A 21,023-nucleotide genomic window follows, 5' to 3' on the forward strand; every position below is an offset into this window, starting at 1 on the left:
CTCGTCTGATGCTTTGTGCGTCCGTTTCGCTGAACTTTACTGCTGTCGTTTGCTGTTCTCTTTATCTAATGAATGACATTACTGTTGGAAAGAAACATTTTATTTGGCAGTAAACCAGCAGTAGTATAATCAATACATGGCAGGTTCTTAACACTCCAGTCATTGAAGTGATCTGGACGGTGGCACTTTGGCGCTTTTTGTGCAATGTTTGCTCTCACGCTTGCAAACTACAAAAACAGGTCTGTATGTCAATATATATAAACTCTGAAGCAGTACCACTTAATTTAAATTATTAAATAAATGTAACACCACAGTTATGTTAGGCCAAAAAACTATTTTCTCCACACATTCTTTTTGTTGTCTCAGTATTACAGCTGTTCATATTGGAACTTTATTTTCTTTGTAAAAGAATATTAAGTCATGATTATATTATATATATTATATTATAATTGTAACTAGCAAACCCTGGTAAAAAAAAAAGGTTTAAGCTTGACGAACACACTAACTAGCATTCGACAGAATAATTGGGTTACTCTTACTGTTACACTGACTTAATTTATTTGGTGCCAAGGAATTCTTTTAGTAAGTGGTGCTCACAGCTATGTCGGGCTGACTCAACCATTCACCAACAGCTGTAGTGTAAATAACTGCTTTGCTGTATTCAGAATAAAAAAAAAAAAAAAATCAGTTGTACAAAATTAGCTTCATGTCCTCACAGAAACGCCATTCACACCCAAACATCAAAGTATCCATGTCCCAAGTAAGGCTGTTATTACATAATTGTTTCACGGCAGTGCTTGGTAACAGCAAAGCGTGGCGTCAGTGTCAAATACTGAGTCTCTCTGAGTCTAGTTTGTGCTTCTGATTGGTCAGTCAACACAGAAGCCTCAGTGATTAGCCAGCAGTTGAGGTCAGAGGACTAACCACGACAGTTAGGTCATTTGTCCTTGCTGGACTCTGGTTCAGCTGGTGGTTCTGGTGGTGGTGCTGTCAGTTGTTTCATCTGTAGATCCACGCGAGCTTTGCGGTGTTTCTGGACCAGGTTGCCCCCCGCGAACCCGAGGGCGCCCCCTCCCAGAGCAGCAGCCACCCCTGCAGCTTTGAAGCCAGCCAGCAGGCCAAGTGGACCTCCTAATACACCGCCCAGCAGCGCCCCAGCAACCGGCAGCACCGCCAACTTGTAGCCCACCGCCTGGAGAGACAGGAGAAAGAGATATGTTCCAGTTTAATTTATTACACACACACACACACACACACACACACACACACACACACACACACACACACACACACACACACACACACACACACACACACACGTTTTAGAGGCATTAGTACTTTGTGGCTTCAAGACAGTCTGAGATAGAGTTTGGATGTGTCTATCCTTTCATGATCACACATCGACCCACGGCAGGAAGAAGAAAAAAACTACACAAACAAGGCTGCATGTGTAAATGTAAACCGACACTTCCATAGCTGCATCAAAGCGTTTTCATTATCTTCATTTAGGAGAAATCAGAGAGATGTGGCCTGTGTGTTATTGCAGCTGTTATCATCAGAGTGGAAGGTGCTCTTTGCTGATGGCAATTAATGACTGATTCTCTGACCATCCTCACACACACATGCACACACGCACAGGGACACACACTTGATTAACACTTCACCATTAAATTAATCTAGTTCAAAAGCTAGCATTCCTTGTCCCCACCCCTGTGGCAGTTGAGGGAATTTAAATTTCATCTGAGCCGAGTTAAAAGGACTCTGGGTACAGGTTGTAGAAGATGGTTGGAAATGCGGGTTATGTGTGACTGCACACTGCGCGTGTGTGTGTAATGCTGTTTGACCTGATGACAGATTACAAGCTTTCAAACACACGAAAACATCTGACATCCCTCTCATCTGCTTTATCTCTCCACACGCCCCTCGTCTAATGCGCAGCTCACTACATCTACCAGCAACCTTACAGAGAGGTCAACCTTTGTTTGTGTCACCATTTGGGCAAATTTAATTTGATTTAACCATTTAAAAAGAATATTACATTATTTGAGGCATTTATTTTATAAATTTTAGGAGTAACGCAAACACTGAAGGCTGCGTGTACATGAGAAAACAAACTGCCAACCAACAATAACCAACCTACTCTACCACATGAGCCACAGTCATCAAAAATATTATATTGAGAACTGATAATAATATACAGTAGACTAACGTCGCTCTTTAGAGACCTTGGACAGTTTTACTGGAACTACTTTCTGACAAAGAAATAGTCCTTATTTCACTATTTTATGCAGCATAATATGAGGACAGTTTCTAGATGGGGTGTTGCTGTTAAATTAGTAAACTGTCATTTTTGATGCTTTGAGCATCACAAAAGAAATGTAAATCACCATTGTACTTTGGTTGTGGCAACAAAAGAACCAGCATGTTCAACTCAAATGTCTTAAAAGTATAATGGGCGTCAACCCAAAAGTCACAAAACTGGCAAAAAAGCCGTCAACACTCATAACTAATTATAAATCACTTTTAATGTTCACGGCTGCAAACAGAAACAAACGTGTTTCAGCTGTGGGGTATTGAGGGGGTCAGGGAGCCATAGTGGTGAGGAGATAAGGAGAAGAGGCTTCTCCAAAGAGAGGCCTATTGGATACATTATTTACAGACTGTGTATCCTTGGGGCTTAAATGACGAACTGTCTCTAGCTTGTTTTTTATGAATACACACAGACACTATTAAAAGTATTTAATATCATATTTTCTAGGAATACTCTGCATAAGCTGTGTTTTTGTGACTTATTGTTGTATTTTTCTACTACTACTGTTTTACTTATTTTTGACTCTTGATGATGTTTCAATGAGTTGTATCAGGTGGTTATTTAAAACAATATAAGTGATTTATACTTGTTTGCGTGGTGGCAGAAATCTTACTAACCAGCATAAATCAGTATCTGCATGGCTAGATAACACTAGAGGTGAGTGAGAAAATATGTTTCTTTTTTTGTCATTGGTATAAATTGAACACTGTGGTAGAAGACAGCTATGGAAATACTGTTTTTTTGAATTTCAGTTGTCCAGTGTGTTAGCATTTACAGGTTTTTTTCATCAGCACACAGGAATCACATCTCTGTCATCATCATCTCAGAGTGTCTGTAATTACAGTCTTAATGCTTCACACCTCCATTATGTTCCTAAAAGTGTGAGCAAAACAAAGATCAAAATAGATTCCTTCATCTAACACATTAACATTTCTTTCCTTTCCTTTAATCCCAAATGAAAAATATCAGAACTTAGAACAAGCTTTCTTTAATAAGCACAATGCCAGAAAATTGCTTGCACTGGTGTGTGCGTGTGTGTGTGTGTGTGTGTGTGTGTGTGTGTGTGTGTGTGTGTGCGCGTGTGTGTATGTGTGTGTGTATTGTAGTCTGAGAAAAACAAGCAAATCATTCTGGATATTACAGACAAAAGTTTCAACATCTGAAGTGTGTTATGTGTGTGAAGGGCACTGAAGTATCTTTTTAAGTTACATTCAGAGCAGCGCGAGTGTATTGAATCGACAGTGGAGGCCAAAACGCAGAAATCCCGAAAAACTATTAAACAGTCATTCAAACCTCTCCTTAATGCCACACACACACACTAACACATAGACCCTCTCTTGTCACCTCTCTCATCCTACCTCTCTATCACTCCTCCTCCCCTTCACTCCTCTCTATCCCTCTCCTCTCTCTATTTCCTTAATTGCAGCTTTCCTCCGTATTTGAACGGATCAATAGGGACAAACGCTGTGGAATGGCTGGGAGGCAAAGTGCCATCGATCTCCCTATCTTCCAAACACCACCAACACAAACACACGCACATCAGATCATCAGGACACACACACTCACTGACACACACACACACACACACACACACACACACACACACACACACACACACACACACACACACACACACACACACACACACACACACACCTTCCCCAGGCTCTTGGTCCCCTCCTCCACGTTGGCAGCGGCTGTGTTGACGTTGTCCTCTATGCTGTCAATCTTCTCCTGCTGAGACTGATGCACAGGGGTTAGACACACAAATACATATTAACATACACATACACACACATACAAGCAAGCAGCAATACATACAGTATACACATGTGTGAAAGAGCAACCACCTGTTGTGTACTAAGTTTTCTTATGTGTCCAGATTCTGCTCCACGGCACAAGATTACATGGGAAGGGTGTGTGTGAGTGTGTGTGTGGAGGCTGTAGGTATATTCAAGAGAGATTAACTGGGGGTGGAGCCATACAGTGTGTTTGTGTGTGTGGTATTGTGTAGATCTCATGAAATATTCAGAGTGGCAGCTGTCTCTCTCCATGTGGGGGCTAGATAGACACAGTGACCAAACAACAACTAGAGCACTTTCCTTCTCTTTCTCCTCTTCTTCCTCACCTTTCCCTTAAAGCCGCTTCTTCCTCTCTCACCTCCTCACTCTGATTCAAGTTATTTTACAGAATCAGCTCTGTCGATTCAAGGACTAAGGATGGCAGTTTTGAGTCTTGCGACTTCTTAGATCAGAAGAGCAGCAGTTTCACTGAGACCCATACACCAAATAAGAGCCAAAAATCCCCAATTTAAGTTCAGTTAGGGATCTCTGTTGCACCTCTCCCTCTTGTTTCCTGTCATTTCTAATATATCACTGTCTAATAAAGGTATGAAATACTGTCATATAATCATAATGAAATATGAAAAAATATGACATTTATTCCATTCTAAAAATAGTTAATCACTAATTGTCTGTTGATTGATTAATCGACTAATAGTCGCCGCTCCAACTGATAAACCCGAATGTTGTTGTTGTGTATGTATATGTAGTTTGGTGGAAATTTCAAAAAAAAAAAAAACATTTGTTAAATTGAAAGCAGTCCATTCAGGAGCTGTTGGCTCAAAAAGAGGGGAATTTTACAATTCCATGACAACTGGGCAAACACCATCTACCTAGAAAGATGTGTGACACAAGCAAAAGCTTCATCAGAAATACTAAATGGACGTTGTGGTGGAACTGTTTTTTACCTACATTTGTCAAAATTTTTTATTTTTTTTATTTATCTTAACTTTATGACTGTTTTCAACAGCAGACCTACAAAGAAACGTTAAATTTTTTTCCCTCTTTTTGTGTGAAACCTGAAATAATCTTTTGATTAATTGATAATTGGAACTATGAAAAAGCCTTGGTTTTGAAGCTATGGTGATCTTAATAAATGGAATGAAATTAAATAAATTGAATTATTTTTTAGCATCTTTTGACCTTTTGAGATTCAAGTAACTTGCGATGGGAATTTGCCCACTGTTGAGATTTTACACTGTAAATAATTAATAGAAGAAATACTAGAAAAATTATTAGATAATTTAATACTGTATTTGTGCGTTTAAAGCTCATTAGAAAGATACAGAAGATACACAAAGAAAGAAACTCAAATATAAGCACACAAACACTGGAACCACCACTAACATGACGCATGCAAAGACAAAGATACAACCACGCACTCACACACACTCAGTATTTCCATTGTGGCTGAGCGCTGGAATATTACTCCCCTAACGGCATCTTTCACCCTAGAGACACCACAACAACATGTCTATGCTCTTTCTGCCCCCCCCCCCCCCCCCCCCACCAATGCCTCTGTCTGTTTTTATTCACCCTCACTACATCTTCACTCTATCACACTCTCTCTCTCTTTCTCTTTCACTGTTAATCTCTCCTTTCACCCTGCCTCCTTGCTTCTCTCCCTCCATCCCTGAGGATAGAGTGATAATCTGAGCCGTCTGTTCTCCACCTGCTCCGATGCATCCCTTGTTCCTCTCCTCTCCCTCTGTGGACAACCCGCTGTCCTCCCCCAAATCCTCCCTCTCTCCCCTGTCTACTACTCAACCTCTCCTCTTGCCTGGGTGAAGGGCCTCTGGGGCCCCAGCAGTAGTCCTGAGCTGATCTGTGTAACCTTCTCTCAGAGGAGCCTTACCAGGCAACAAAAGCACACACGGTCAAATACACACTACTTCCTGGAAACGCTATAGGCGAACTGTCTCTGTCACATTGTTTTTGTTCACAGGGGTAGCTGTGCACACACGTAGATAGAGAAATGCACACGATGTGAAAATGCAAATGTAGCAGCCGAAGAAGTAACAGACAGAGTTCAGTTTGTGTACTCACATGGACGAGCAGACAGAACTCCGTCACCAAACCACTCAGCTCCTTCAGATCCTGAGAGGAAAAAATGTCTGTATTTAATTCATTATAATGCTTATCACAAAAATCTACAGCTACAGTATGTCAATGCTGTCAGTATTGGAGAATGACAATAGAATTAACTAAAGACAGTGAATATAACAGTGAAGCAGAGTGAAATAGGTGCGTCTGTAGGAACAGGTAAGAGGGTCAATTGCATTAGACGATCTTGCAATATCTATGAATAGTGTATGTAACCATAGCAACACTTAGTACAGACCGAGGATGGAAACAACTTTCATGTACTTATGTTTAGAGCTTTAATTTGAATTCAACATAGACCTTTTTCAGAGACAGTGCCGCAGTGGGAAAATCACAGTTAAGTGTAAGTAATACGATTAATGATGGTTACTTAAGAAACGCTTCATTCTATACATGTTTTGTGTTTGTACATCACCTACAAATACAGGAGATATAGATAGATGGATATACCATAGTCAGAATATGTGAAACATCGATTTGTTTACTATGTTTAAAAAAGGTACTATGATGGGTGCTGGGATGAAACAATACAAATACAAATACAAACACAGAGGGTAATATTACATCACAAGAAGTAAGATTCGAGTAATCCTGATCAAACTAAACACAATTTACACAAGTTGGTGAAGCTATTTGTAAACTGCCATGGATGTCACGAATACACTGTACACCTTGTATTTACATATATACTAAAAACTAGAATCTATCTAACAGGGTTAGGGCTAACTCTAACAATGACATAAAATAGGTATAAAATAGAGTATGATTGCCAGACTATGTGTTACGGTACGGTACGGTTAAAAAATGTTGTGTAGGGAATGATAGAGTTCACACATGTATACCTCTTCCAGGTTGTCCCAGGACTCAGCTGCACTCTGATCTGCAGGGATTTCTGGAAGGTGGAGCTGTATTTGCCTGCTAGACATCGGCTCTTCACCTGCATCATCAACAGCATGGCAACTGCTGGACACATAGCTGGATGGCTGAGTAGCAGGTGGTGGTGATGGTGGTGGTGCAGGCTGTTGAACAGGGTTAGAGTGCAAAAGCAAGAAGTCTTGTGTGGCAGCTGACGCTCTTTCCCTGACTGGCTTGACAAGCGTTTCCAGTGCATCAGCGTCTTCAGCACGGACCCGAGCGCATAGCTTCTCCATCTCTCTGATGTTAGCTCTCAGCTGCTGCAGGGACACGGAGGAGAAGCAGGTTTCTCAGTGAGATTGAGTTATATATCAACACAGGACATAAAAATTCTCCTTAAATACAAGTAAAATTAATTTTGCCTGTTGCCCCAGTTGGAAAGAAATAAACTCATCTAGTGATGGGAAATGCATGTGCGTGCTTTGGCGGGGGCTTAATAAGGTTCATGGAGGCTGGGGAAAACAAGCCCCCTCATCCCACCGTGCCCTGAGGGTGACAGGAGGATTACATCCTAGCCATCAGCCCTCCAGGCCGCGGCACGACCCGGGCTCAGGGGGTCAATGGGCTGCCAATAATACATTCAGCTAATTACACAACATGAATAAACAAACATGCATACACTTGGCCTCACGTGCATAAAACTGAAAAACACACTGATTAACACCAAGACAGGCAGGTCAGGCACCTGTCAGCCTGCAAATTAACCGTGACTGTAAGTAGCTTGAACACACTCAGCCAGACCAACCGACCACAATCTCAATAGCAGATATTCATGATAAAACAGTATTGACTACGCTCCCCCTGTCTCACAGCGTTTGCTGTGGCTGCTGTGGTGAGGGTGGGGGTACTGAGTCTGCTTGTGCCCTCCTCCTGGGGGTTAGCTTGGTGATAGGCTAGTGGGAGTACATGTCAATCATCAGCAGGAGGAGAGACTTCAGCCTGTCTTTCCGCAAGGAGGGACAAAGGACAAATGGATAAAAAGCAAAAGAGAGAGCCTAAACACACTCACAAACGTATTCAGCCACCTACTCTCTATCTACCTACTTTATCTATCTATGAAACATAGGCACATATGCACACACATACAGAATATACACATCTAAAGCAGAGTAGACTAAGCCCTACTCTGGATTAACACCATGAAGACATGAGAAAGCACTCTGCGTGTGTCCCTGGGATTTGTAGAGTAATGGTGAGAGAATAGGTGTGTGTCTGCTTGGAGTTATTTCACCTTCAGAGACATGGTGGCTTCCAGGCAACAACATCCCCTAAGGCATTTCACACCCACCATGTGAACAAGTACACAAGTACTTACACAACACACACAAGAGATGGTCCATTTGAGGTTTGGTAACGGCTCTTCTCTTGTCCTGATTTTTTAAAACTCCATGGAATTTCTATATAGGACATTAATTCAGTTCTTAATAAGTAACTCAGTCTTTTTTTGTATGTATGTAGCTCTAAACTCTAAATTAATACATTGAGACAGATTTATTATATTATTTTCAACCAAATCACATGGCCTTGCTCAGCAGATGGAGTTGCTTAGTTGTCATGGAGACAATCTAGTTGTTATCGTGCAACCTAGTAATGTAATAACAGTGGGTTGTTTCAAACAATACAGTATTCATTTTGTTCATTGTGGTCCTGCAGGGTTGAATAGGCATTTGATTGAGTCAGGTGCTGATGACTGAAAGTTATCTCCTTCCCTAAAACATCACCAAGAACACTAAAGACACCACTTACTGTCCCGCCACTGGTCATCACTTTTGATTTTCAAACTTGAAGACCTTGGTCGCTCACAAAAACAGGAAACCTCAAGTTTTTCCTAAACTGAGCTCCTAATTGTCTGGACAATATGAGTCAAAAGTTACATGTCACACTGTTGCAAGGTCATGCTTATTCAGAAATTTTGAGAGATGGTGAGTCACATCATCATTTAAACAATCCTCACATTCACATATCTGCCCGACCTGAATAATGTAGTAACGGCTCTGTAATGACATAGCAGCTGGTTGTTTTGAATGAGAAGTTGAAATACTGAAACACTGAAATATATCAAATAGCTTAATGGTTTACAAAATAATAATGTGGCTCCTATCGTTTGTTTTACAAAATTACAAGAGAATATAATGTACTGACAGGCCAGTTACCTTTATCTGTCTGTCACACACAAACACTGCTGCTTTTCTGAAGTTAACTGAGTATCTATTATTATACCTGAACAGTTCTGCTGGCATTGATATGCTCCTGATGAAGGCGGTCCCATTGCTGGCTGTGTTGGTACTGTGAAAATGAAAGAAAAAGTATCAGTTGTCCATCTGTTGACCGGCAGTAAGAGTGTGGATGTGAGGGTGAGATCATGTGTCCAGCCAGATTTCAGCCGTCACCTTCAGTATGTTATTGTGGTGTTTCTGCAGTCTCTCCAGGTCCGTGGGTAGAGCCACTTTAATGAACTTGTGGATCGGTGCCTCCAGGCGCCTCAGTGTCAGCTTGTTGCTTTCCTCTGCCATGTGTCCTGCTGACTGCCCACAGCCAACACCTCTGTGTAACTTTAGACACTGCACCTGCTCAGCTTTATCTATCTGCCCCCACAGACACTGTAAATACCAGCAGAGTATGATTTTGATAAAATACATAAATCAAATTAATAAACTGTATGACACATGCGGTCCTGCCCACACATCTAGAACTGGCACCTCCATAAGATGAATACAATTTTTTGCTCACCAGCATCCTCTTAGTGAAAAGAGTAAGTTAAGTATTACAGCATTGATATACTGACAGTGCAACATCTACACTGAAAGGATGACTCAGTCAATCAGTCAAGAGAAAATTGTCAGCAATTTGGATAATGGACTAATCATTCAAGTCATTTATCAAGCAAAAATGCCCCAAATTCTCAGTTTCTAGCTTCTCGAATGTGAGAATGAGCAGTTTTTCTTTACTTCATATCACTTTAAATTAAGTAGCTCTGGGTTTTTAATGGTTAAGGTTAGGCTTTGGACTTGCTACATGCATTTTTCATGATAAAGCGGTTAATTGAAAAATAATTGATAGATTAATCAAGAATGAAAAACTAATATGTAATATTGTAGCCCTATATAATAGTACTGTACCATGTAGATATTCATAATAGTGCCGTATGTTATTACTAAGCTGTTATTTTAATGGTTATTAGAAGCCAATAATAATCCTAAACCTCTCACACAGTAGTACTAGGGGGAGTCGGGGGGTGATACCCCAAACCCCCAAAACATTCAATAGGTTTTATGAACATGTACAATGTATTGTACATGTCAGAGAAACAGTTAAGACGCTATTAGCTAAATATTAGCGCTTTGAAACACCAGTCTACTGCTAACCACCTCTGAGGCAAACGAAACTTAAAGGACATACGGCGACACTTACCAGCAAAAATGTCATTCAAGAATATATTACACTCGCTAAAGACTGCTGTGAGTCTCCACACTGATGTGAAAATGAACCTTTAGCTACATTCACTAATTTACGACAACGCTTTCGTTATTGTTTCTAACAGTTTCGTGTTTGTAAACAACTCTCTTCCCAGTGCGTCCACGAATAGTTTCCGACTTCAACCAGAACCCGCAGCACATTGTGTTCCTCGTCACCGGGTCCCTTGGAAGTATCCTTTACCAAGTTACTACGATGTTTATAAACTAATTCTGTGGCGACTTGAATTTTTCGTATTGATCTAATTTGATCGTGTTGTGTTGTATCAGGAGGGGCGTGATACGAAACAAAAAAGTATTCAAAATTTTACATACGAATCACACAGATTTTTACTATCACAATTGTCATAATTAAATTCTATTTAATTTAAATCAAGATTTTAGCAAATTATTATGAGACAGTATTGTAGCTACCATTGAGGACAATGAGGTTATTTCTTAACTGGATCATGTCTTAACGTATCTGGGAATGTAGGGTTGAATGACATGAGTAGTTCATGTTGTGCTATTGCGCTTTCCAAAATCCTGGCTGCAGCTTTCCTATGGGGCCATAATTATTTTAGTTGAGGGCTGTTATGAAACTGTGGGGTCACTATATCTCACAATTACTCATAACAACTATACTATCAAAATAATGTGACCGTGCTTAAATTTCAGGTTGGAGCAAAATAAGTACTAGCTCCAGCATTGTTAAGTAACACATCTCAATATTTAAAGTTAGAACTACCTGATTAAGGTTATAGCAACGAGATGAGGGATTTGATTTAATGTGACATATTTTTTGCCTTTTCCATTTAGCTTTAAACAGTTGGCAGCATTTATAAATATAATCAATCCTGTGGAAAGAAACATTAAGTGTGATATTTATGTATGTGCTGTGTATGGAAGAGAGAAATGGGGTTCCCCCTCCTCTACTCTGAGATCAGCCTATGTGAGTGGGTCTATTGCATGTTTCCATTGCTCTTCTTCAGCACCTTTTACCTTTGACATTTAGGCCAACTCCCCACACACTCTTCCCTCAGCGGATGCTCCATGCAAGGGGCCACAGTAAAACACACAGTCCCCAGCAACAGGGGATTTCCCCTGGTGATGTACAGATGTTGTGTGTGTGTGTGTGTGTGTGTGTGTGTGTGTGTGTCTGTGTCTGTTTCTGTGTCTGTATCTTTGTGTGTCTGTCTGTCTATCTGTCCGCTTCCAGGGGACTCCCAGATTTGTTGCAGACTGAGGGGGAGGAACAAAGTTGACAGTGAAAGTCCAAACAGCAAATCATCAAAAATGTTTGGGTTCATTTGTCTGTCTCTGTGTTTGTTTGAGAAAGAGAGAGAGAGAGAGAGAGAGAGAGAGAGAGAGAGAGAGTGTGCATGCATGCATGCGTGTGTGTGTGTGTGTGTATCTGTTCTCAGGAGGACTCAGGTGTCCATTGTTTCAGTCTAATCCAGGAAGTTTGTCAGCAGGGAACACTGTTCACTTCTTCCATCCTGCATTTTACTGTTTTTAAAGCAGGTGTGATCAGCACATCCTGACGGCTCAGCTGACATTTTGACCTGTCATAGTGGGAAAAGCACAGGTCTTACTGAGAACATCACTGGTGGCTTTGTTTTAATATAAGTGTTCCAGTAACAGTGTGACAGGGATCCAGCATGCACAGCACCAGGACCCTGAAACTTGAAGCATCTAAATCGGATTCAGCCATTTTTCATCATATAATATACACCTGTGCTGTGACATGTCAAAATGTCTTCCATGTACAAAATCTGATATAATGACAATTTTGCAGAAGTCATCAATAAGAACTATATATCAACACTACAAATGGAGATTTTTATTTGCTGCAAGTTTATTTTTTTAAAGAATATATTTGGAGTCTTAAAGGGGCTTTTCCACATTTCTGAATGGATTAGTATAAGTTATGAACCCACAGATAGAAAAAAAGCTGCTTTAAATGTATGTGTGCATATGTATTTGTGTGTGTGTGTATGTTCTAATGGGACCTCTAATTAAGACTCTGGGTGTATCTGCTATCTGTCAGCACTGATCGATTGGCTGGGAGACTGACAGCTAACTCTGTGTGTGTGTGTGTGTGTGTGTGTGTGTGTGTGTGTGTGTGTGTGTGTGTGTGTGTGTGTGTGTGTCTGTGTGTGTGTGTGTGTGTGTGTGTGTGTGTGTGTGCGCATTTAGTGTGTGTGTGTGCATTTAGTGTGTGTTTCCCTCTTCAAGCAGAGCTCTCTGCTTTGTGGTCATGTTATCTTACCTGACACTCAGAAATGTCGCTGTTGTAGTGGGAGGATTAACACATAATCATTTGCACACACACGCACACACACATCAACACAGTGCATGCGTGCCACTATAAAAAACGGTGTGAATGGTCTTTTCCTGCATGATGATCAAACACAGACGTCACAATCCCCAACAGGGGCATGAGGTGTTGAGCAGATCTGTGTCTGTCACATAAACCCACACATGCAAACACACAGAATCAGAAAACCCACTTTCTGGTTATAGTTTACCACTAAAATAAACAAAACTGTTTCTGCCTCTTAAATTTTGGTTTTATTAGAGAGGGACAAATGTTAATATCTCGGGATAGAAGATTTGGGGTCATGTGGTGCCACATCATTGATTCTGTATGGAGCGTGTACAGCAGGGTGCACTTCACACTGATGTACTCACTCTGAACTTTACTCTGGTACACTCTTCTCTTTCTATCTCACACACACGCACACACAGATAGAACTCCTTCACAATTTCAGTACCACAGTTACTATCAATCACCTGGCTGTCCTAGAGAGAGAGTGTGTGTGTGTGTGTTAGTGCTCACGCTGTTGCGCAGGAGGGAAAGTGAGTGATGGCAGTGACAGTATAGACGGCATGTGCTGTGAAATGTCACCATGGCGATCGATGGTGTTTAACGAGGCTGGAGGCTGATCTGGACCTCATGCTAACATGAATCTCTCCTCTCCTCCCTCTTCCTCCCCCTCCTTGCTCTCTTAATCCCCCTCTACTCTCTCTGAGAGCCCAAGGGTCCCTCGGGAGAGAGATGAGGCCTTTTACCTGCCAAGAGGCTTTTGTGACTGACCAGACACACACACACACGCACGCGCACACACACACACGCACGCGCGCGCACACACACACACACACACACACACACACACACACACATGCACACACACACACACACACATTCTATGTAAAATCAGCTCAAATTTGTTAGCTTACTTTAAAAAAGTTTAAATGTTTTTTTTTCATTTTGTGTGAAAGAGTTAAGTAATTTTAAAGAATCAAAACACAGGACACAGTCAGGCAGATTAATCAGAACTAGTTTATGATTTCAAAGTGCTGAACATAAAATCCAGTGAACCAAAGAGAAAAAAAAAAACGAACAGGAAACTCAAACCAAAGAGGGACATTGAAAAAACAGCAACTTTTTTTCTTTTTTGTTTCTCTTCTTCAAAAAACAATGCACAACTCGTACCACAATATTTGAAAAAGCTAAAAACACTTCAAAATATTAGTTTTTTATATATATATATATATATATATATATATTTATATTTATATTTATATCTATATAATTTGCTTTTTTTCATATTTCAAACTGCTGCCGTGAGTGTGTGAGTGGGTGGTAGAGGCCCAGGGAGATCCCCGTAGAGCCGCAGTCTGAGACACAAACACAGGTCGAGCTGTTTTGACAGGCTATGGCAGCTCTTGACAGCTTATAACACACCATGCATATGATCCTGGCTTCTCTAAGCGTACACACAAAGACAGTATGCAACCATGTCCTCCACACTCTCACACGGCCTCCACAATAGAAACAAATAGAAAAAGAGCATGACTGCGGAATGTTCCACCCCTGGACGTACAGCTATCTGTCGAGCACCCTCCTCTCCCCGACTCCCTGCCGTCCTCCGGGCGAGCAGGTAGGGTGTGTGTCTGTGCCTCTAGCCCTTCTCAGGGTGTAAGTGCTTCAAAAGCCAATTTCAGTCCATACTCATTCCTCCATACTCCTACTCAACCTATGATTTCAAAATGAGTTGATAAAAATAAAAAAACATACTAGAGCAAGTTCAAGTCTGGGTGACTCAGTTATCAATCGTTAGTGCACAGTATCTCCTCTGCTGTCTAAAGCCAGACGGAGACTGTCTCTTTTTCTTTTAGCTACTGACAGTACAGGACAAGTCTTTGTATTAAAATAATTTAGAGTTTGAAATTAAACCATTCCTTCTCCGTCTCTCTTCCTTTTGTGGTGAGATAGCACTTAAAAAATTGCACTTGGAATCAAGAGCCCAACTCAACAGCCACTTCCACGTGTTTATGAAATATCTGTGTCCTGCTTTTTGATGTTTCTGCATGTCTATGCTTGCACTGTCTGACCTTTGACATTGCAGTACATTTCACTATGAAAACCCCCTCTTCTTCCCTTTCAGCAGGAAGAAGTAGAATGCACAGCGACTTGTGTTTCACTGGGACGTCTTCAACTTTGATAACATTCGATCACAATGACACCTCCCCTCTCCTTTTTATTAAAAAGTAGTCCTCAGACTGGATGAGCCAGGCCAAAACACAGATAAACAGTACTCATAAACCTTGGTGTTCTTTGTTTTTTGTTTTTTTTTTTTTTGTTTTTTTGCTGGATGAGCTGCCACCCAGACGGAGAGAGGACAGTGAAAAGTCATTTTTCCATCGTCCATCTCAGCCTCGTCATCCTCCCTCGTGTGAGAAAAATAGGAGGATCAAATAAAAAGTGATAAAGCGTTTGAGTAATTGTCTTTTATACTGGTGAAAAGCATTTAGGTGGTTGTCCATTTGAGTGAAAAGGCGTTCTTGATTGGTTGTCCTGTTGAGTGAAAAGCATTTGATTGGCTCTCTCTGCTCTGCATCTGTCAGAGGGGAGTGAGTCTCTCTTCTGGATGTGTGTGTGTGCTCCTCGGGAGGGAAAAAAGGCCTGAACAGGACGTGACATGGGTCTTTCTCTGTGCGACAGCCCGGGCTGTCAGTAGGGCAAAGTGTCCAGGAACCTGTCAATCAATGGTGGAGGCGGTACCAGATCCTCCAGCTTCAGGTAGAAGATTCGTTGAAGGCCCTGGGTTCTCTGGGAACGGAGCTCCGTTCTTAAACCCAGAATACGACTCAGGGGCGGTACAGCCTTGGACGAGGAGGAAGAAGGGCCACAACCCAGGTGGTCTCTGAGACAACAAATCACTTTATTCTGCAGCTCCTCAACCCGCTTTGAGTCCTTTAGACCTGGGACTTGCTCTGTGGAAAGACAGACAGAGACGTTAGGAGAATAATTCATTAAACAGCAAAAATTAAGTCAGTGGAAAAAAGAAATACACACACGCACGCACACACACATACATCAGAGCTCATTCAGCTTAAAGAGCATTAGCTACATCTTCTTTTATATTGAATTCCACCTCATTAGCCTGTATGGCTCATGTTCTTAACAGGCCTTAACCTGTCTCACTCACTACAGATCAATACACAGTCTAACCTAATAAGCCCCCTGCACACTGTTTACACACACACACACACACACACACACACACACACACACACACACCATACATATATATAAACATTTGCACAAACACACTCACACTCACACAGACACACAAATAGTCCCTGCAATTTAAGACAATGACAGAAACAAAAGTGCTCAACAATTAGCTGATTATTCGGCCCTGTGAGCAGCCAAATGAAATTAGACACACACACACACACACACACTGCTGCCCATAGCAACTCCAGTGGCACCCGCACCAAGCTTAATGTGACACTAACTCATTCTGTAGAGAACAGGGTGTCCAGCTACACACACACACACACACACACACACACACACACACATACACGCAAACACACACACATACACAAGCTGGTTCGTGCTGCAGGGAGGCTGTCGCTAAGACCAGTCTCACTTTGAGGTATCCATTATCTGAAGCTTATTTATTGTTTGTTTATGGGACTCTTTTGTTTGTTCTGTGTTTGCGGTTGCAGAGTCACTCCAGCCCTCCTTTCACTGCGGCTTTCAGACCTCTCACACGCTCTCGCTTCCCTCTCTCTTTGCTCTCCCTATCCTCTATGTGTGCGAGCTCCTGGGGAGGGATCGATGACTGCCTTTCTGCACAGGCCACTCTGAAGTGGTCGATTGCCTGGTGGCTCTGGCGGCTCTGTCGTGGTAGTGCACTGTGTGTTTTGCCGAGGTGGCAGAGCGCCACTGAGAACATCGCAGACGCCATTCCGGAGCTGTGCTCCACGGTGGGCTGGTCGATCAAGCACAGAGTTAAGTGCTCCCCCAGAGAGTGAGGATGGGGTTGGAGGGCTTAGACAGAGGAAGAGGAGGTGGAGGAAGAAGAGGAGGTGGCAGGGGGCAGGGTGAGGTAAGGAAGCTGAGTGTGGGGGGAGGGATATTTTACCCATTACACATTTATGTACAGAGCCAGACTCTGACGTGAAGGTGCAAAAAATGAAATGTGAACACTTAATTGCACAGGCGTCCTCTGTCACCTTGGGCTACATAGGTAATTGACTATTTCTAATGCATTTCTAATGTGCTTTACTGACAACTAAACTCCTGTCTCCTCTGTTCGTCTCAGATGTTTCTCGCAGAGAAAGCTGTAACTCTCCCTCCATTTTTCACACATGCACACTGATTAGGGGGCCAGGTGTGTGGCAGGTGCAGCAGGTGCTTCTGGGTATCAAGTTCTAGTTTCAGGCGGGGATGTGTGAGAACACACATGCACATGTGTGTTTTTCAGCGAATGTGTGACGTTAGTGGATGTGTCCACCTGATCACTGTCACACTGAATCACCCGCAGACAAAGCGCTGGACAAAGGGAAGAAGGTGTGTGTGTGTGTGTGTGTGTGTGTGTGTGTGTGTGTGTGTGGAATTGTATCAGTATATTTACGTTAAAATAGCTTGTATGATTGACAGCAGTTGCTTGTGTGTAGTAGAGAGGGACAGATTTGTGCCTAATAGTGATATACTTTTAAAAACGAAAGAAAGCAAGTTGCTATTTTTGTTCATTTTATTTCCTCCTGATGATGAAATCTGACGTTATTGGCATGTGTTTTTACCTGTGAGCAGTACGAGGGCGGCCAGGCAGGCGAAGGCAGAGGCATCCAGGTTTAGGCTCTGGAGGTGGGTGGAGAAATCCCGGATGGAGTCCAGCCACTCTCCGAATCCACGAAGGCACTGGAACCTGTGCAGCACCAAGCCGTTACAGAACACTAGTTTATCCTCTGACAACATCGACCTGAAAAACAGCGAGAAAAAGGAAGATGAAGACTCTGGTTGGATCTCTCTTCTAATGAAATGCTGTATTTTCCCTCATGTATTGTAAATATGGCTTGAGATACCGGGGCAAGGAAACAATTACAATAAAAACAATGAGAAAACCTGGCAGTATGCACACTCACACACAAACGGGACACACATCAAACACAGGCATGCAGCTGATTAAGGTTGTGTTTTCCAAATTATAGCATTTTAAAACATTCCTGTGTTTCCTTTTGGCAGGGTGGGGTGAAGGGTTAGGGCAGAGGGCTGCTCTATGTGTGTGTGTATTTGCAGATAGGTAAACTCTTATGGCTTTAATGTGCCCAGGCTGCGGTGTGCAGTGGAAACACAAGGCCTTAATGAGGAAATGAAAAGGCTTCTCAGATGTATTTAACCATCAGTTACTCACGACACACAACATCCCACTCCTTTGCCATCAAGCAGAGAGGGAGAGAGAACAAGCAGCGAATGAGGGAGGGCTATGACTGGTCTTTATTAGTGCCTAAAAGAAGAGCATGGCTTTCTGCAGAGAGCTGGTACAGTGTTTAGTTGGTGGATCTCAAGAGGACAACAAAAGGCTGCATGAAGCTAAGACAGTCTGAATATGCAGGACAAAGGCGGAAAGGCCGAAGTGGGTGGTTGGAAAACAGCTGATGGCGAGAATAGCGAGAGAGCGAGTGAGAGAGAGAGAGAAACACAGAGAGAGAGAGAGGAGGGGAAATGGGGGGAAAGAAGGGAAGCCTCAAATTACACCCTGCACAAACATTGGTTTAGCAGTTATGAGGAGAAGATGAAATACCATTTGTGTGCAATTATCCTTACTACAGTTTAAAAGACGTACTCCACCCACTCTTAGCAGAACACATGCACACAGATGCTTGCGCATCATCAGTTCTGTCAGTCGTACATAAGTACAACAACACACAAAAAAACTATTAGAGCTCACTATCGGAACCAAAATGTTAAGCCCTGAACGAGGGAAGATAATTAAGAAAGGCAAGGTTCATGCAGGAGAGGATACATAAGGCAGGGAGAGACCCATCTCCTGTTACCGAGAAAGACTTTCACTCTCCATATCGTCTCTTGTAGGCTGAGGTTCAAGTCAGCAACCTTCGGTCACAAACCTGCTTTCTTGACTCCTTAACAACAATTTATTTTCTTATTTGCAAAATGTAGCGCATATTCAAAGGTGCACTGAATTCTGGAGCTGCCCATTGCTTTTGTGCACTAATACTGAGCAAAATTTAAACCAAGTATGGCATCGGTTTTACGGCTGCATCATTATTTTTTAATGTAAAAATCTTATTAGCCTGCACGTTTTTACTACATTTCTTTCAAATTTAGCATTGAATAGTTTGGAATTTTATTATATGCAACATTATGCATTTTAATGATGGACTGATAAATTGATGCTGCAAAATGGAAATGGGATACATTTATCTTCTACTGCAATCAAATGAGTGGAATTTACTCAGTATGACCGAAAAAGAACTTCTTAAGAGCTATAAGCCTTGTGACTTAATAATAAAATTAAGCCATTTCACTACGTCTGTGAGTTTAACTGACAATGTCTGCATTGTCCTAATCAAATAAAACTCAGCCATCAAGCACACTAAGCAGCGTAAAAACAACGCTAAGAATTATTTCAAAATAATTTGACCCATGTCTGACAGAAGTACATGAGCAAAACTATACAGACAGGCTGGCAGACAAGCAGCCAGGCAGATGCACACACATATATATATACACACACACACACACACACACACGCACAGCTGGATGTCTGCCACACATTCCACTCACCCCTGACTACACTGTCACCACGGTAATCAACCAATAACCACAGAAACTGTTTGGTAACGGGGTGCTTACAGCAATGCCCGTCCAGAAGAGCAGAGCAAATTTACTCTACACACACAGACACACACACTCACAGGCATACAGACATACGCTTGCAGGGGGAGGGGGGTGGTCTGCAAGGCATCTGAGTTAAACACGGGGTCAATGCAGGGCCGCGTCAACAGTGAGATGGGAGTGTGGACCACATCCTTTGCTCTCACGGAAAAGAGAGAAAGTAAGACAGTGCTGTGCTTGTGTGTGTTTTCCTCTGTGCCGTGGGAGTTTGGCTGATGGGAAGATGAGCAGTGTGCGTGAGCATGTGTGTGTGTTTGATAGAGGCCGCTATGAGTCCACCATTTAGCGTGAGTCAGAGTCCCAGCCTGATCCCCCTCCTGCTGGGACTGTGATGCCACCACCCATCCTCTACCCACCCTGCACCTGGACCCGCACTGGGAGGAAGAGAGAAAGTTGGGATTCTACATCATCAGTGAGTGTGAGTAAGTGCGCTTGTGTGTCTGCCTGTGTTGGTTTCTGCCCTAGATGACAGCGCGGACAAAAGGATGAGCTTGTAGCCCGACCCTCCCTCCTCCCCATAAATTTAACCAGCCACATGCCTTACGAGAACAGACCGGTAACCCAGGGCAGCTCTGCAGCAAAGACGGGCCGGGGCAGCCATAAAGGCACCACAGGTACCCACGAGTGAGACATACACACGTGCTTTCACACACACACACGCACGCACACACGCACACACACACACACACACACACACACAAGCATCACTGGACGCATGAGGTAAATTAAGTTAATTCCCTGTTTATTTCAGTCAGCTGAATTGAATATGTATTTCCTTCCATAACAGCCCTTTTCAGTTCCTCAGCTGACTACTTTTTAGATGGAATTGATCCTGTCAATTCACAGTTCACAATGTCAGCACAGTTTTAGCCGGCAGAACACACACAGAGCTCTCTCTGCGTCAGATATCAGACGAGCAGAGCGGAACTCTGTGGGTGCAGCTGCTGTCATAGCTACAGACTCCATTCATAATTTGGATCATATGGCGATTACTCAGCTCCACTCCTCCTACTCTGGAGATACACCAACACAGCAGCACACAACTTTGCCAGCACAGTTACACACTGTACTGTAACGGTAAAGGATATCAACTGCCTGTTGTTATTTACACAAAGTGAGATGCCAAATGGAGTTAAGTTGCTGATAAAGTCCAAAGTGTGTCCAAAACTGTTTTAGAG

The 21,023-nt window shown here is 42.4% G+C and overlaps 2 protein-coding genes across 6 annotated transcripts in view; both read right to left on the reverse strand.

Annotated features, from left to right (window-relative positions):
- Positions 1 to 82: 82 nt before the first annotated feature.
- stx17 (syntaxin 17) lies at positions 83 to 10,765 on the reverse strand. Its single transcript, XM_056380813.1, has 7 exons — positions 10,582 to 10,765; positions 9,561 to 9,770; positions 9,391 to 9,456; positions 7,098 to 7,430; positions 6,199 to 6,249; positions 3,968 to 4,054; positions 83 to 1,192 (listed from the first exon to the last, which is right to left on the reverse strand). The coding sequence occupies exons 1-7, from the start codon at positions 10,594 to 10,596 to the stop codon at positions 938 to 940; spliced, it is 1,017 nt and encodes a 338-aa protein (XP_056236788.1). The 5' UTR covers positions 10,597 to 10,765; the 3' UTR covers positions 83 to 937.
- A 3,184-nt stretch (positions 10,766 to 13,949) lies between these two features.
- Positions 13,950 to 21,023, reverse strand: part of nr4a3 (nuclear receptor subfamily 4, group A, member 3) — a 21,991-nt gene continuing 14,917 nt past the window's right edge. For all 5 annotated transcript variants that reach the window (XM_056380769.1, XM_056380768.1, XM_056380766.1 and 2 more), the window contains 2 exons: positions 17,730 to 17,908; positions 13,950 to 15,905 (listed from right to left, as the gene is read on the reverse strand). In XM_056380769.1, the coding sequence (XP_056236744.1) occupies positions 15,643 to 15,905; positions 17,730 to 17,908 (442 nt within the window). In that variant the 3' untranslated portion in view covers positions 13,950 to 15,642. The remainder of the gene's footprint in view (positions 15,906 to 17,729; positions 17,909 to 21,023) is intronic.

Source organism: Seriola aureovittata, chromosome 7 (assembly GCF_021018895.1).
Source record: "Seriola aureovittata isolate HTS-2021-v1 ecotype China chromosome 7, ASM2101889v1, whole genome shotgun sequence".
NCBI lineage: Eukaryota > Metazoa > Chordata > Actinopteri > Carangiformes > Carangidae > Seriola > Seriola aureovittata.

Coding starts and splice junctions, on each gene's coding strand:
- stx17 (XM_056380813.1), bottom strand. Junction 6,250..7,097: donor CCTGGGACAACCTGGAAGAG/GTATACATGTGT, acceptor TTTTCCTCTCAG/GATCTGAAGGAGCTGAGTGG. Junction 1,193..3,967: donor GGACCAAGAGCCTGGGGAAG/GTGTGTGTGTGT, acceptor CTGTCTCTCCAG/GCGGTGGGCTACAAGTTGGC.